Raw genomic sequence first — 16,997 nt, 5'->3', positions numbered from 1 at the left:
GTTTCCTGCTGGCTTTATTTCACTTCTATTTCAAATTAACTTTCTGCTAACATTCGAGAGTTTAAGGAAAAAGGACCTAAGTGGCGATCAATGTACTGATACGAATGTTACCAATGAAGTTAGATGAAAAAGATCCTAGTGTGCGAAGGAGTAGTAGTCTAAAGGAGGTGCATACTCCCGAACGTACCTAAATTAGGCTGACCTGATGGTGTCGAGGGTGTGGTAGCTGCCGAAGAGGACGTCGTCGAACGAAGACCACGTCCAGCAAGAAGATGGACCCATAGCAATCCACTGATACCACCAGCCAGGTCACCGCTACTCGTTTCCCCGAGCGAACTCAAGAGAGAGCTGGTCGAGCTCGGAGTCCCTACAGTTGGCGGTTTTTCTATTTTATATTTGAGGAACTCTGCAGAAGAAAAGCGACGAAAAGTAGAATTATCTTACTTAATACTTCGAGAATCAGCCTGCTCACCTGCAGGATTAATATCTAGCAGTCTTTGATCCTGAGTTCTGGTAGGCGTTGGGGTGGGTATGCTTCTCGTGGACTCTAGGTCCAGTAAGTTCCTGATTCTCCTAACCGAGGTCGCCCTCTGAGTGGCTGAGCTACTCAACGATGGCTTTTGACTCGTCAACGATGTACGAGCACTCGACGCAACCGAGGCCGGTCTTGGATTCGTCGTTCCACGATGGCACGTTGAACTGATCGCTGTCGATGCTCTCAGATTGGCTAGGTTCACTTGTTGAGCCGAGGCTGACCTCGTCGAGAGACGATCGAGCGTGCTGGAGAGTGGTCTGTACCCGCCGTAACTTCCATATTCACCCTGCACAAGAAGAAATCATTAATTACTTTAAAGATGAAGAAATATATTTAGGCTTGTATTTTACTGGTCAGTATTTAAATCCTTTGGAGAATAATTTTTTTAATTTTTCCTACTATTATCACTGTTCCTTATTCTATTTGATTAATAATATTTATTTTATTTAAAAAAAAATTTATATAAATTTAATTAAAAAGAAAGGAATTTTGGTTAATTTTTGTATCAGTATCCTTCCATACTGACCATTCGCCATTTATGTACTAACCTAACCTGACCTAACCTAACAGTTTAGTATTTTTATACTGACCATTCGCCATTTATGTACTAACCTAACAGTTTAGTATTTTTATACTGACCATTTTGGTAATAAAATACTGACCGAAAATAGATTTAAATACTAACCATTTAATTTGTTGCCACATATTTACTTACTTGATTCGCAGCTGCATGAATATTTTCTGCACTATAAGTGTAACGCGGTGGTCTAGCCGTAGTAGCTCTGATCTGTTCGTACAACGCACTGGTGCTTGGCGTTCTACTCAGCCATGCTCTGTATTCATCCGATGTGAACACACTGGGTGATGACGGTATTCTTCCTATTGTTCAAATCCAAACGTTAACTTAACGATAACCTATGATGACTTAATCACTGTTACCTCTGTCACGTCTGATGGAAGGTAATTCAGGTGCTGACAGTGCTCCATCGCTGTCTTCCTGATCTATCAGTCCTGATGCTACCGTACTAAGTCCAGATCTAAGACCAGGTTGCTGAGGCAACGTTCTGCCACTGCGAGGCAACGAATTTGATCTCAGACCTACAACATATGAACCCATACATTTATACTAACCCTATCAACTGCATGCTATCAAAAAATATTTCTTTGCAATACAACTGACCGGAGGAACTCTGACCAATTTGCGACCTGGAGAGGGTGGCAAGGTGCGACACAGCACTGCTTTGAGATGGATTATTCATGTTGTGCCTGTAGTAATAGTACGCAGACTTCGGTGAACTGGAACACGTTGCCTCGGTGTCGGACGCGTAGTCCAACGAGGGTCGATGCCTCCTTGTCAGGGTGCCGAACTGACCTTGCCTTTGGGCCGACGTTGTACTGTCCCCTTGGGTGCCATATCTGGTGTTGTATCTCAACGCTGATGTTCCTGTTAGGCGGAACAGAGGACCATAAACAACGAACAGGTATATTTCACAAGATTCTTCCTCTAAGTTAGTCTGTCAACGGACCCGACTTCAAGCTGGATCTAAGAAGAGTGTGTCGAGCAGGTGTAGTGATGCTGGTGTAGTCGACTCGAGGCAAATGCTGATCCGAACCGCTTCTAGGCATTATTCTTCCACTGCCAGTGTGCTGACCGTAACTACCATAATGCGACGACTGGGTTTGACTGGACAATCTACTGCCAACCGACTGCATTCCTGCCCCCGTGGACATTCGACGACCACCGTTCGAGGGCATTACTGGCCCCGTGTAGAAGGAGTGTACCTAAATTCAAGAAACATCAATCTCATTTCGTTTCTTTTAAAACCATCTTGCACATTTCCTTCGTCTCACAATCAATCAATGACTCCTCTGGAGGAGATTGAATTGACTGTGCTCGAAGGAAATTCTAATTTCAATATTATACCAACAGGATCGATGGATCATTTTATTAAGTATTTTTTAGAATTTCGTTTGATCCATTTATCCTGTGGTTTATAACGATCACGGTCGTCGTAAGGAGAGACAATACTGAGAAAGAAAGAAATAGAAAGAGCACATAATAAAGCTTGATGAGGCAACCAAAGGGTGGGATTACATTTAAATAGCCACAGAGTACAGTATACCATGTGGACATTGGTAGAAATATTTGTTTCTTTTAAATAGTACAAATTAATTCGGTACCTTTAATATTACACTTTCTTGGTTACTATTTTAAATTCAAATATTTTCCCGCGCTTTTGTGAATTTGAAAAATGGCGCGAACGATAAATTTAATAATTTATTATTAAAAATAAGCCATTAATTAAAAAAAGAAAAGGCACCGAATTAATTTGTACACCTAATACAATATTTATTTTAATAATATTTATTTAAACAGTGCAAATATTTATCCATTGTCCAGATAGGGTGGAGTGCAGGAGATTGCAGCATACACAAGTCTAGATATCAAGAAAGAGTTGGTGGTTTCTTTACCTTTGTGAAATCCTGGTTAATATCAACGTAGCATTCATTCATAGAACCGATTAGTCATGTGAAACACGTGGTCGAAACACGAACGAGAGTTTGTGAACCGTCTACAATTCATGTCGTTTGGACATTACTTAAAATGATCATAAATTTTGAATATACCTGTTACTTTATACGTTTGCTCAAAGATTTGGAGACGGTGCACGTTATTCTGATATCTTTTTAGGAGTGTCTCGAGAGATTGCCACGAATTCACCACTTTCTTATTCAAATCGCTATCGCAATCGAAGACAGAGAAGGGCAAACAAGTGTCAACTTGGTGCAGACAGGTATATGAAAGGGTGCTCGATCCACATCGTCTAGAACATCTATGGTGTGGCCTACACCTGACTGCAGGTGGAGATTTATCATAAAAATGCCATCTGCTTCTTTTCATTTCTTCAGAAAACTGTGGTAGCTTTATTACAATTACATCTTTCAATTCATTTTCTTCAAGTTTAACCTTCTTTCATAAATTTCCAAGCATTTCCAATATTGTTTGGATATATTCAAACCAGGAATGTGATAAATAATGAAGGTACTTTATCTCTGTCCTTAAAATTAAACCTCAACCTGCGTCAGGATCCTGGACAAGAGCTAAAATCTCCTTCAGCACTTACTTTTTCAGCCAAACTCTCCAAGGTCTTTGGATATCCACGCTCATAGGGCTGGAAATGTTGAGTTGTAGAGGGTTTTGGCTGATGTGTGATCACAGGAGGCGGCGGTGGTTGATAGGACCAGTGTCCTTCCGGTCTGGAATTATAGTATAGGTCACCGTTACTAGATCCTAGATCCTGGCTGGAACCTAGGCCTGTTAGACCCAGTCTCGACCGGGAAGGCAGCATTTCACGACCGTCACCGCGTCTACGATTACCATCCCTGAAAATAAAACAATTTGTTTCAATCTTCTCCCAGAGATCTTCAAGAGATCTTACAATGACACATTGAAGTGATCCTTTTGTTAGAAACAATTAATGGCTGTTGACACTTTAATTGTTCCTTTAGATCAAACACAAGTTGAAATTAAAATAGACTGCTCCAAGTGTCGTGCTGGGTCAATTAAGGTCTATCAGACTATTTCTATCACACCTTTCTCCTGCTATTGATTACTGGACCACTGTAGCTTTCAGATTCCTTCAAATTTCATTGGAATTTATATACCTGACGTGATTGCTCGTTGCATGATCACTCTCGTCCTCGTTCAGCTCCCTTTTGATCACTACGACCGGCGGTGCTTTGTGCTCGGCCTGACGGCTGTGGGACACCGGCTGATGCTGGCCGTGCCTCGTCGCCAGAACGAGCCTCCTGGGTATCGACATGATGATCACCACGTCGTCCAAGCTCATGTGCGTCACATCTACCAGATTCACCGCAAGGATCTCGTCCCCAACCTAATTGAAGAAATAAAATAATCCTTGTGATATCAGATTTCAAAGTAAGCACAATCTTTGACCCCATTTTACAGGTGCACTTGATAGGAGTGTAAGTGCAAGGAAAGTGAATCACAGTTTGATAGAAAAATCAGTGGACTGAATGTACCATCATATCCCAGAAGAATAACTCCAATAAATCCTGATCCCAAATTGGTCTTGCTTCCAGCAGCAGTGGCAATTAAGTGGACAGAGGAAGAAACGGAGGGAAGAGGGAAGAAACGGTGCTCACCTTGAGGCAGCCGCTGTTGTAGACAGCGGTCTCCAGGGCTATCCTCGAGATAAAGACGCCATCGTTCCTGTCGACCCCGTTCCCTTCGCGTATGTAGAGACCCAGCGTTTGCCCTGGCCTTTTAATTATTTCAACGAAGTGGATGGGGTGCTTCGGATCCTACAACACCATGGACAAAAATATCATCAAGATCTCTCTATTTCCAGGCTCTTTAAAGGAGAAATAAGAGAATTGTGTTAGGTGGAATTATTCTGATTGGTGGAGGTAGTTATAATGGTGATTACCATTTCCATGTGTTTCAGGAATGGAGATATTGACAATTTTTGCTGTTGTCAGTATTTTTACAATTTTCAGTATTATTATAATATGAGAGGCTGTAGAGCAATCGATGGATGTCAAGAAGTTAATTGAAGGATTTCGAAAGCAGCTTGCACAGCTACACACCTGCATCGCAATGAACTTCTTCGCTGCCTCGGACGCCTGTCTGCCCATTTGCCGTGGCTCGATGACCCGGACGACCATCTCGCCCCTTCGTTCGACAGCTTCAAGGGCCGCTGCTGTCGAGGCGTCATGATCGTTTTCGACGGTCTCTATCTGCTTGAAGATCTCCGTACTGATCCCGCTCACCTGCAACGACAGGTCCTTTCACTTCAACAAGTGCATCCTGAACGACGCTTTTTAAACCCGACAATCCATGAAACTGTTCCAGCACATCCCCTGTACACACAGTTTTGTTGCTGGAACAGTTTCATGGAGAAGAAGAATACATATTTCCAATGTGATTTTTCTTCCCTCTGTTAATTCTGTTTTTATATGTGATCTGACCGGGTTCTATAAGACCCAACGGGGTACCAAAGACTTTTATACAATAGCAGAGAAGAGGAATGTCGTTGAAGTTAGTACCTTCCTGAAGTCTCCCTGAATAACCATGGGGGGTGGCTCCTTGGGGCGCAACTGGTTGGCAGGTGCTTGCCTTCCAGGACTTGCGCTTATGTCTGTCACTTCCCCCCGGCCCTCCTGCAACAAAATTAACGCTAATTAGTACCATGTTTCCCTTCTGTCTTTTACAACCGTTTGACAATCTCCCAGAGCCTTCAGAAGATATACTTTCATGGTATTTTTAACGACCGATCGAGTAAGTATTTTTCATTGCTGTTGCATGACCTTTGCCATTAATTTTTTATATCAAGATCAATAAGTATTATTTTTATCACACCTTTGTACACAACGGTGTATCGTTCGACAATGAAAATTTGCATACCAGCATAGGTAATACCTAATCTGTACAATTTTATAATCTTCAAGCATGAAGAGGTTTTAATAAAAAATCAAGCCGAGATTAAAAAGTTCAACAAAGTAGGCTGAACGAGGTTGTTGCACGCGATATTCAATCAGCAGGCCGATTAGAGGGTCGTTAAAATTGCAAACACCTTCCAACTGATTCTGTACTGTGTAACAAGGAACAATCAGAGATGCAAGCTTAAAGGATCCGTTAGGAATAGAAATTTTCTTGTTCGGTCGCCACGAAAAGCCAGATAACAATCAGTCGTGCAAACAAGCAGGGCTGCGATTTTCTTTTCCTCTTCATGCTCTGTTAATCTGAAATTGGACAACGTTACTAATATACAGACTTGGATTTAATTGACATGCAGATATTGGTTGCTTTAAGGACAAAATTAGCCTGGTTTTCTGACCAGAATACATTCTCTAATTTGGCACATTGTAACAAGAATAGAAAGTAGTACAATTCTCACAGAATTACTATAAGGTTTGTACATCATTTAAGAGAGGATCACTTTCTACCAATTATTTTCTATAGTTCAGAATTAAAATTCATTGATCTTTTGCTAAAATTCTTGAAGAGAAATGAATTGCTCTTTACTCTTCACTTCAACAAGTAATACTTCATATTAATAACTAAGCCTTCTCCTGAATGAACGTCATTCTTCCTCAAAAGACAGTTCACAATGATATCTATCAAATAGCTTCAATTCTCTGCATCCTAAGCCTGATAAGTCTCCTTCAGCTAATCTGGGTATGCAGTGTGTATGTGAAGTATTATGCAGTTGCCTGATAACACTCATTAAGAATAAGAAGCAATACCTCAGAACTATTGTCAGTAAAGCTGCTTTACTGAATTCTAGCTTTAGATGACATTGTTTCCTTACTTCTATCCTGAGTAGTAGTTACATCTTCAAATTTTTAGCTGTTTAAATCTGAAACTTATTAAACATTTTAAGCTTTCCAATATGTTTGTCATAAATTCCTGATCATCAAAGCATTTGTTGACTTATAATACCAAGACCACAATGCCCTCATTGATTCCTAGCACTGTAATACTTCAAGTTTCAATACATTTATTGGATCACCAGCTTCCACCTCAGAGAAGCTCCACGATTCCCTGATCGTGGTCCTAAGTAAAGTGATCCTCCAGCTCGGTTCCAAGGAGGCAACCAAAATGAACCACGTGAGGCGCGGATACAATGAAACTGATGCACACTGGTACAATCTACAGCCGGTCTTATCGCACGAGAGTATGGAAACGCACCCCGTGGAGGCATGTGAAGAGGACGAGCCACGCGGTGGATCCGCACATCCGGTCGCACAGGGACAATAAAGACATCCACACTTGCGCGGCCGATTTGCAACCCCTTTTGTTCGAGGTGTCCTCGGAAAACCCAGCGGCGAGCTCCTCACCCTTCGAGCCTTCTGCGCCCCTCTCCAATGCCGTTTCCTGTGTCCAGGATCGTTCCTCTTTACGTTTGTCGATCTCACCATCCGTTCTCAGCCCAATGCTAGTTAGTTTCGTGCCAGTCCCCGTATCCATGCGTTCTCGTGCACAGGCTTCAAGGATCGGAGGAACGTGAACTAAGAGAGAGAAAGAGAGAGAGAGAGAGAACCGCCGGGACCAGGGCCGGTACGCCCTTCCTGTTTCGCTCACCCTTCTGACCTTAATTGACTAATTATCGTGGCCAATGGACACCACGCGACTCGAACAACCGACTGGCCACGCGACACGGTAACGCGGATTACCTTACGGGAGAAGAAGCAGCCCGAGCCACCCCTGTCGCACATCCTCGCCTACCCCATGCTGGCTAATATGGCGGGAAGGAGCACTCTCAGGAGCGTACGAGGCGGCGCCTGCGCCCCCTCGTTTACGACGACGCCGGGGTACGGAGTGTGGGTGAGTATCGACCCGACGTGACGTCACCTCTACACCACACTCTCTCCCCCCACGCCACCTTTCGTCCCTCCCCGTCGCTCCCGTTGATTCTCGGTTACTCTGCCTTCCTTTTCCTCTCTTCTTTATCTCTGTGGTCGGCGATATCGTTCTCTCCCTCTTTAGTATACCTGTACTGCTTTCCACCCTGTCTACGATTTTACGTTTGCTGTGTACTCTCTCTCTCTCTCTCTCTCTCTATGCTTCATGTTTCTTCAGCAATAGGATTCCTTGATTTTGATGCCTTCGCTGATGTCGATCAGAAGGTAGCTGATATGTTCAGGATGCACTCCGAGTCCCGTGTAATTAGACCATTGAAGGGTCTGCATTGAAAGGTCTTCGGGTATAAGAAATTCTCTGCCGGTACAATTGGTGGTTTGATGAAAACATGGGACAGTGTAGGAGCCCGTGCAATGTATTGCGATACCGAAGATTAGTTAATTGCATGTTTCATCATCAATAAGCTTCCTCTTTTATGCCTTACTTCAAGTTCATCATCTTCGGCTATCAATATCTCTTTGTTCAACCGTCCTTCCCTCCGGTTCTTCATTTCTCACGATTTCTCACAGGGAATCCCTCCCCCCAGCACTTCGTATATTTGTCTCCCGTTTAACCTGATTTTCTTACAACTTGAAATCCTTCCCATCGATCTTCCATGTTTTTACTTGCGACCCATTTCGCCTACTCGAGATCATTCATTTTATATTTCATATTCTATCCTATAATTGCAACCGCTTGGGTCCTGACATCTATACCTTTATCCTCAACAACGTGATACCATGTACTTTTCCTTGATCCTGTTTTATGTATCTAAGCCCTAAACCGTTTCCCTCTGAAAGGCTTCGCACAGCCGACCCCGCTGGTACACGTTTCAAATAAAAGTTGATGGTAAACACCTACGTTTGTCTGCCCATTTTTTTATTTGGACAAGTGGGATGGAGGGACAATATAGCAATGACTGTGAGGCTTCTCCTGTACCTTCATTGTGCATCAGGACAGTGACTGGTGGCAATGGTTTTTGACGTTGTAGCTGCTAAAGCCATTTCACACTCCAAGGGAGAGAAGGGAGGTTCTCTACTTGCCCGAACGTCGCACTCCATGAACTTAACCCGCCTCCCATAAACCTTATTTAGTTAGTGTGCTTTGCTAGTGGATCTTGGGTTCTTGAGATTGGTCCAGCCTGTGTGCTGGCTGCTTTTATCTAATTATCCCTTCAGAGGGAAATTTCAATGGCGAAGATAGAAATTTCTTGGCGACCGGTTGGTTAGGCATTCCATTGTACGTGTGATGTGATTTTAACTGAGCCTGGTTGAACTCTGCGGAGGGAAAAAAGGAAAGAAGAGTATAGGGTCTGATAGAGGACTCGTAAGGTTACCTGGATAATTTTCAAGTGATTCCATTCATTTTTTTTTCATCTGCATCTTTGCGAATTTGTCATTGCATTTCTATTAACAAGTTAAATTTCACTGAAAGGTGGAAATGTGGAGTCTAGTGGCTGAGAAAAAGAAGACATGGGTAAGCGATGCTGCAGTTGAAGGTTCTTGAAATTTTCGGCACTTGTCTATTCCCTTTTTCTCCTCTCCTCACGAGGGTAGTTTGTATTGTGACCCGGAGTGCTTTCAGTTCACTTCTTTCGCTTCTCTTCTTGCTACTCTTTCATCCGCTCCGATGTTCCTTCGCTTATTTAGCCACTTTATCTACTGCTTTGCTCAATAGTTGCCTATTTTCTTCTTATTTATATGTTTGTTTTCCTCTTGGGGACTTTTTTCCTATTCTTCTTTATCTTATATTGCAGTAATTGATTTTTCTATTACAGATAAACTTTTATTTCTTTAATCATTAAAAATGGACTGTAATTTCTTTTTCAATAATTATCCATATTTTTCAATTTCTTAATCATCCCTAAGCATCCTCCTTTATTCAGTTATCTTCACACCCCTTTAACCTTGCATTTTCATCACATTTATCCTCATAAGTTGAGCTTTGCTCAATTGTATTCTATTTTCTTCTTATTCATATGTTTGTTTTCCTCTTGAAGACTTTTTTCTATTCTTCTTCATCTTATATTGCAATAATTGATTTTTCTATTACAGATAAACTTTCATTTCTTTATTCATTAAAATTGGACTGAATACCTCCAATTTCTTCTTCAATAATTATCCATATTTTTCAACTTTTTAATCATCCCTAAGCATCCTCCTTTATTCAGCTACCTTCACCTTATATTTTCATCACAGTTACCCTCATAATTTCCCATTTCTTTTCTTCTACCTCTCTAATCTCCAATTTCTCCTAACCAACCCTAACTCTCAGTGTCTTTTCTATTGTTCTTCATCTTATATTGCAATAATTAATTTTTCTTTTATACATAAACTTCCATTTCTTTATTCATTAAACTTGAACTGAATATCTCTCATTTCTTCTTCAATAATTATCCATATTTTTCAACTTTTTAATCTTCCCCAAGCATCCTTTTTTGTTCAGCTATCTTCACACCTCTTCCACCTTACATTTTCTTCACAGTTGACCTCATAATTTCACATTTCTCCTCTTCTAACTTCTCTAATCTTCAATTTCTTCTAACCAACTCTAACTCTCAGTGCCATTTCTATTGTTCTTCATCTTATACTGCAATAATTAATTTTTCTTTTATATATAAACTTCCATTTCTTTATTCATTAAACTTGAACTGAATATCTCTCATTTCTTCTTCAATAATTATCCATATTTTTCAACTTTTTAATCTTCCCCAAGCATCTTTTTTTGTTCAGCTATCTTCACACCTCTTCCACCTTACATTTTCATCACAGTTACCTTCATAATTTCACATTTCTCCTCTTCTAACCTCTCTAATCTCCGATTTCTCCTAACCAGCCCTAACTCTCAGTACCTTCTCCTTGTTCATCCACTTATTTATCTCTTCACCGCGTCTCGCCTCCACCGGCAAGCCCGACAAACCTCGCCACGATGAAACTCGACGTCTGAACCGTGGTTGGAAGGTGTAACGATTCGTACGCCGTAGCACGTAGTGACGTTACCCGTGATGGGGGTTGGCGATGGTGGTAACGATGGTGTTGGAGGTGTCTAGTAGCTTCAAGCTACTGCGGAGCACCTTAATAGCGCATGCAGGCTCCAGATTAACGTCCTAAGCATTCAAATTACACTTTTTAGAGCCTTCCTCAAACTGGATGCCATCCATGATTATATTCAAACTTTCTTCATTGAGCCATGGCAATATAGTGGCAACCCTATGGGGAATGAATTATTGTAATTTAATGGCACTGAGTGCTCAAATACCGGTGGATTGATTTGGGGGATTGAAAATTGCCATTATTTTTATATTCTTCCATTTTGATGAAGAGAAGAAATACCAATCGTTCCTTTTTTACATCCAGGTTCAAAATGAACACGTCAGCCTGCTTTCAGACTTTCCCTCCCAAACATCAAGGACCTTATTCAGCCGGTATTAGGCAAATTATTTCGCGAGCAATTAATTCGAATGGGGCCACTTTTCTGTGGCAGGTCGGCGCGGTATTAGAACGTGGTGCTGTTTCATTGAGTTTCGAACGAAATTGCGGGGCGCAAGCGTGGCGACCTTTCGCCTGAATTTTACGCTGGTGTCCTGACCCGTGTCGGGCCACCCTCGTGGATCCTCTCGTTTCGCGTTGTTTCAACGTTTTAACGCAATTAACGCGTTCGCTCGGCTCGTCGTTGCCAATCGTTAAATCGCCAATTGATTCGACGACGATTTTCAACCAGTCCGTCGATCTTCCTCTGATAAGCGACACCAACGTTATCGTTATTGCCTCCATTTGCCATTGGGGTTTAACGATCATTATACAAAATTATATGCTCTATAATAACATATGATTTCATACATAAAACCATTGAAAATTCCATTTATCTTCAGAAATTTTATGTATGTTATCCTTAAAATATTTCATTATATTTTTATCCACAATTTCAAGTATCTAATACAAGTATTTCCAATTAAGTAAGTCAAAGAATTTCTAATATAAGTGATGGATTCCTATTGAAATTCAAGCGTCACCCATGTATGGGTGACGTGGTGCTTAGAGTGTTAATGTTACAGTTGTGTACACCGCATCAGATTGATTTTGGAACATGGATACTCTGGCCTAATTTCATGACAGAAAAGTTTTGCTAAACAACGCTTATGACACATCAATTTTTAGCTTAAAGTTCAGTGAAAATAACCGCGTAATTGCTTCGTCGATATTCTTAATAGAAGATGAGTTGTTCGCTGGAACAGACAGAGTCGCCAAACGAGAATGAAGAGAGAAGAGATTTATCTTCCGACGGTCCCTGTGCAGGGGCCGGGTTTAAACGCAGCGTGAAGCGCTAAATGAATTACTTTCGTAGCTTCAAGTGGCCATTTCGCGTGCGGAGAAGTGGGCAGACCACGGGGAACCAAGAGGAGGCCGGTTAAGAGTCGAAAAACGAGGACGAAGAGCGAAGGGTTGGCCTAACGTCGAAAACGTGTCCCGCTGTGCTCGATTCGGAAGACGGCCGATTTAACGTGGTTCTTGTTTCAATTTGGCACAGCTCCATCAGCCACCACGGTACAACTTTCCTCCTCTCGGGATGAAATCCACTGGCGAGTGGCTTTTATGAAAAACGATTTGGAACGCCTTCCAACAAGTTTCTTAGTTTTATAACGTTAATAGCAGATGCTGAAAATATTTGATATTCAAGACATTAAGTAAAAAACATTGCAATAGCTTTGATTAATGATTTTGATATAACACATTGGTATTGTGGATCATAGCGTTGGACGACAATTCTTCCAATTCTTCTCTTACATTTATACTCTCCGAGGAAAAAGTACCTCCAAAAACTAAAAATCCTGTTCATCAATCTTCCCAGTTCCAACGGGGAAGAAGAAACCACCTCAGGCAAAGAGCGGAATCATCCTAGACAAAAGGAGAAGAAAGGACTTAAATTTGGATTCGAAACAATGTAGGGCATCGATAACGTTCGAACGAGAAGTGAAAAAAAAATCTCTTAAACTGAGATGGACGAGATCAGGTCGAACGATCAAAACCGTAACGTCCACTGTCCAGTGGGTGAAAAAGAAAAAGAAGAAGAAGAGGTGGCCAAGCGGTGGGGAGAGGCGGGAGGGCGCAGAAAACGTGAAGCCTCGCTACTGCGCGTAGTAGCCCGGAAGTATCAGTAGTAAAACCGTAGTAGCAAGTAGTAAAGGCGTGTACGCAGGCGTACGCACACGTTCGGCATCGTTCGGGGTCGAAAAAATGTGCCGCGGTGGGAGATTCGAGGACGAAAGGGAGCGAGAAGGAGGATCGTTTGCGGTTCGCCGGAAGGAGATCCGCCGACTGAGAGGGTAGGGAGAAGAGAAGCTGGTGGGGGGGGGGGTTGAAGAAGAGGCCGGGAGGGGAAGTGGGGACAGACAAGGACATCGTTGGCAGGGAGAGAAAACGGTGGGGGGATGTGGTTGATAAAAAGAAGATATAAAAGAAACGGGGTGGGGGGGTAAGAGAAGAGAAAGAAGCAACGAGTGGAGATGGTGAGAAGAGTAGTACCATCTAGATGGGAGGAAGAATAAAAGTAAAGTTGGAGGATGAATTTTGAAATAGACTTATGGGATGCAAAGAGAAGAACGCATATTGTGTACCAAGAGAAACTTGGGGCTTGAAAGAAGGAAGTAGGAGGTGAATTTTCAAAGAAGATATGCATCGATACAGGAGATATCACAGAGGAAGAAAATATGGTAGCAATATGAATGATCAAACGACACAAATTAGAGGATCTAAGGAAGGATACAAAGAAGAAGACTCAAAGATTCAAGAACAGAGAAAGAAGAGAATATGAAATAATCCAACCCTATGAACTCATCAGCATATAACCCACATATAACCCAATACAAAGAGGAAGAAACTAGACAGCAAGAAGAAGAGAAGAAGCAGGTTGGAAAAATTGAGAAACAGAGAGCGGGGGGGGGGGAGTAAATCCTGCAATACGATGCTATGGTTAACGCGCCTGCGTCTCGCGATCCTGAACTGGCTCGAACTGAACTGAATTCATCCATTATGTGTATGTGTGTACGTGGTATCTCCTATCCTTCTCTGTTAGCCACTGCCTCTCTCAGTCCGGGTGTTTGACCACATTTCCACACCGGATCTGTGTGTGTGGGCGCGTTTTCCCGGAGGTCGATGCACGCCGGTGTGCGCTCTCTATGTGTCTACCAGGGTATGTGCATATATACGGGCTAGTCCGAGAAGTATGTGGCTCGTATGTATGTATCCAAGTACGGTAGAATACGTGACATATATTGCGCCGGTGTACCGGCTTTTTACCAAGTTAATACGGCGCCTAAGCGAAGCGTTGATTGCAACAAAGCTGCGTGTCCAATTTTTCTTTTTTCTACCTCACAGATTTTCACCAACTCCCGCACCTGCCGCGATGGATGCTCTCATACCAGGTGAATGGTTTAAGGCAGTTCAAGGCGGTGAGAATGACGCGTCGAAACAGGATTAATGAAACAGCAGTCTGAATGTCTCATGAAGGGATTTTTGTAACCCTGAAATTGGAAATGGTGATGGATAACGTCTTAAAGCGTTTCAGATTTAAATCTGATTTCTAGGTAAATTAGTATAACTGGAAATATCATTTTTGTTGCCATGAAATTAGCTCGGATGTTCTCAACTATAAGATGCTATCAAAGAATTTCTCTGAAATTCTTCCACCTTGAGAATGATTAAAATAAAAGGAAATAACCACTTTACTGCTTGCTTTAATTAAAGTTATGAGTTTCACTGAATTTGTTTGCCTGCTCTGCAATCAGATTTAAGCATTTTGCAACGGTAGATGAGAGCATAAAATTTAGGAAAACTCCTGTTTGTGGCCAGCACAGCAAGGACTCTGTTATTTGTCTTGTTCCAGTTTCATTAGGCACACATGAGTGTTCCTCCTCAACTGGGTCACTTTTATTGAATGCACAGAATGCTTTTGGGAATTTGATATTGATCCCAAGTATCCTTAAAATGTTAGGAATGTAATATCAAAACTGTTCCATTGAATGTAGATATCTCTGCTCTAAATCCTTCATTAAAAAAAAATGTCATTCTGTACTCAACTGTAATACAGCATTTAAATTAATATTCTAATTAGATCACTTAATAAATGATACTTCAAGATAAAATAATACATACTCAATGTCTAAAAATTGCTAGCCGCTCCTTTTTCAAAGCTTGTCTGTGCGGTTTGCAAACGAGCGCATGTAAAAAAAAAAAATATGCACCAGCTACGTGTGTACTACGAGTGTGTAGAATAGGCGACATTAATGGTCGGTCTCGAGTGCAGTGGTCATTAAACTTTTGCAATTAGCAAAGTAAATTGCTGGTAACCTTTCGAACTCACAAAAGAGCGACGTTTCCATAAATTAATAACGCGCCCGAGTTCGTCTGGCGAATTGTAATCTTCGACTCGCTGACTAAACTTCTTAAGATTTGTCTGCGAGGAAGATGCGTTCCTGCATAGTGAAAGCTCTTGGAACACCACTGTTAATTATCGCTTCGATAAACTGAAAATTCCGAGGGAAAGTAACGGTCCTCTATGTTAATTAAAGAAAATTAATATCTTCAGGGTGGATCATTCAAACGGAAGACAATTAAGGACATTTCTTCTTTTACTGTTCTGTGATAAGAAGAGCAGTTGAAATACTTTTGAATGGAAATATATAACAAATGAAAACAATGAATATTTATAAAATAATAAATTACCAGGATACCCCTCTTTGGTCGAGTGTACCGATAAATTTGCAATAAAGATCGCAGAGAATTCCATTCCACCCACCACCTTACAGAAAACGTTTTTCCTCCACAGAGAATTAACATTGTGCTCTATGTACATATATATATATCTACCAGGCTGGCGCACTCTAACGCCTATGTGTGTGTGTCTACTTCTCAAAAGAGTCTCCAGAATGCGACTTCGATAAAAGGAACGCTACGAGTGGGCTTTGAACAGGCCCTGAAGAGAACTTTCGACTCCGGGAGACGGCGAGTCGGTCACTCGGAAGATATCGTTCCGGAATCGGCCACGTTTTCCAAGGCTTTATCGGCCAAGAGAAAAAGCCGCTTATTGGGTAATCCTGCTCGTTCGTGCACAAGCTACGCTTCCATAATCCTATCGAAGGAAAAATACAGTAGTATCTTCTGACTGCTCGATTTCCTTCGCCCGAAAGAAACAAGGGAATCTCTATGGATGATTATTCATACGGGGCTGCCAAAAATCTGACTGCAAGAGGAATCTGGTTACAACAATCATTTTTCTTTTTTTTTTAAATTAATGCGCTTCCATCTATCGGAAGATATACGGCACAATGGTTACAACAATCATGGTACTGTGGGGGTTATAAGCGGAGCATGGTGCCATAGGCGCCTTATTCCTGATGGCCGCCGCAAGGTGTTGCGCATGTAACTCCATCCTTTCTCGTAAGTGCTCCATCACGGGCCTTGTCGATATCCCGGCACCCACCTTTTTTTTACGTGGGAGAAATCTTCCAAAGACACCTCCATTCTCCTAGGAAGGGGCCGGAAGTAGTGCGGGACTTTTACCCGCTAAAACCCCCCACAGTGACTCGCACTGGGGCTATAGGGAGGGCCCCGAGACCTCTGAAGAACACACCGAGAACCCCGCCACTCCCTGCGCCCTAGGCCTTCCCTGTGATGGCCGTAAGGTGTCGCGCGTGTAACTCTATCGTTTCTCGCAAGTGCTCCATCACGGGCCTTGTCGATATCCCGGCACCCACCTTTTTTTTACGTGGGGGAAATCTTCCAAAGACACCTCCATTCCCCTAGGGAGGGGCCGGAAGTAGTGCGGGACTTTTACCCGCTAAAACCCCCCACAGTGACCCGCACTGGGGCTATAGGGAGGGCCCCGAGACCTCTGAAGAACACACCAAGAACCCCGCCACCCCGGTGCCCTGGGCCTTTCCTGTGATGGCCGTAAGGTGTTGCGCGTGTGACTCTATCCTTTCTCGCAAGTGCTCCATCACGGGCCTTGTCGATATCCCGGCACCCCTTTTTGATTTAC

The 16,997-nt window shown here is 42.3% G+C and overlaps 1 protein-coding gene across 18 annotated transcripts in view; it reads right to left on the bottom strand.

Annotated features, from left to right (window-relative positions):
* LOC117608958 (Rho GTPase activating protein at 100F) overlaps positions 1 to 13,282 on the bottom strand; it is a 28,577-nt gene extending 15,295 nt beyond the window's left edge. For 10 of the 18 annotated variants that reach the window (XR_013062570.1, XR_013062567.1, XR_013062568.1 and 7 more), the window contains exons 1-13: positions 7,251 to 13,280; positions 5,606 to 5,719; positions 5,147 to 5,329; positions 4,703 to 4,861; positions 4,202 to 4,431; positions 3,661 to 3,919; positions 3,008 to 3,019; positions 2,062 to 2,317; positions 1,716 to 1,979; positions 1,475 to 1,633; positions 1,251 to 1,414; positions 473 to 821; positions 188 to 406 (exon numbers count right to left, since the gene is read on the bottom strand). Coding sequence is in view for 9 of the 18 variants with exons in the window: in XM_076689682.1 (XP_076545797.1) it covers positions 188 to 406; positions 473 to 821; positions 1,251 to 1,414; positions 1,475 to 1,633; positions 1,716 to 1,979; positions 2,062 to 2,317; positions 3,008 to 3,019; positions 3,661 to 3,919; positions 4,202 to 4,431; positions 4,703 to 4,861; positions 5,147 to 5,329; positions 5,606 to 5,719; positions 7,251 to 7,529 (2,647 nt within the window). In the remaining 9 variants the exon portion in view is untranslated. Of the gene's footprint in view, positions 1 to 187; positions 407 to 472; positions 822 to 1,250; positions 1,415 to 1,474; positions 1,634 to 1,715; positions 1,980 to 2,061; positions 2,318 to 3,007; positions 3,020 to 3,660; positions 3,920 to 4,201; positions 4,432 to 4,702; positions 4,862 to 5,146; positions 5,330 to 5,605; positions 5,720 to 7,250 lie in introns of all 18 variants that reach the window. The other 8 variants (XM_076689689.1, XM_076689690.1, XM_076689686.1 and 5 more) reach the window with 4 other exon arrangements.
* Between the last annotated feature and the right edge of the window lie 3,715 nt (positions 13,283 to 16,997).

This window comes from Osmia lignaria, chromosome 8, assembly GCF_051020975.1.
Source record: "Osmia lignaria lignaria isolate PbOS001 chromosome 8, iyOsmLign1, whole genome shotgun sequence".
Taxonomy (NCBI): domain Eukaryota; kingdom Metazoa; phylum Arthropoda; class Insecta; order Hymenoptera; family Megachilidae; genus Osmia; species Osmia lignaria.
This window is presented reverse-complemented; position numbering and strand designations above follow the sequence as displayed.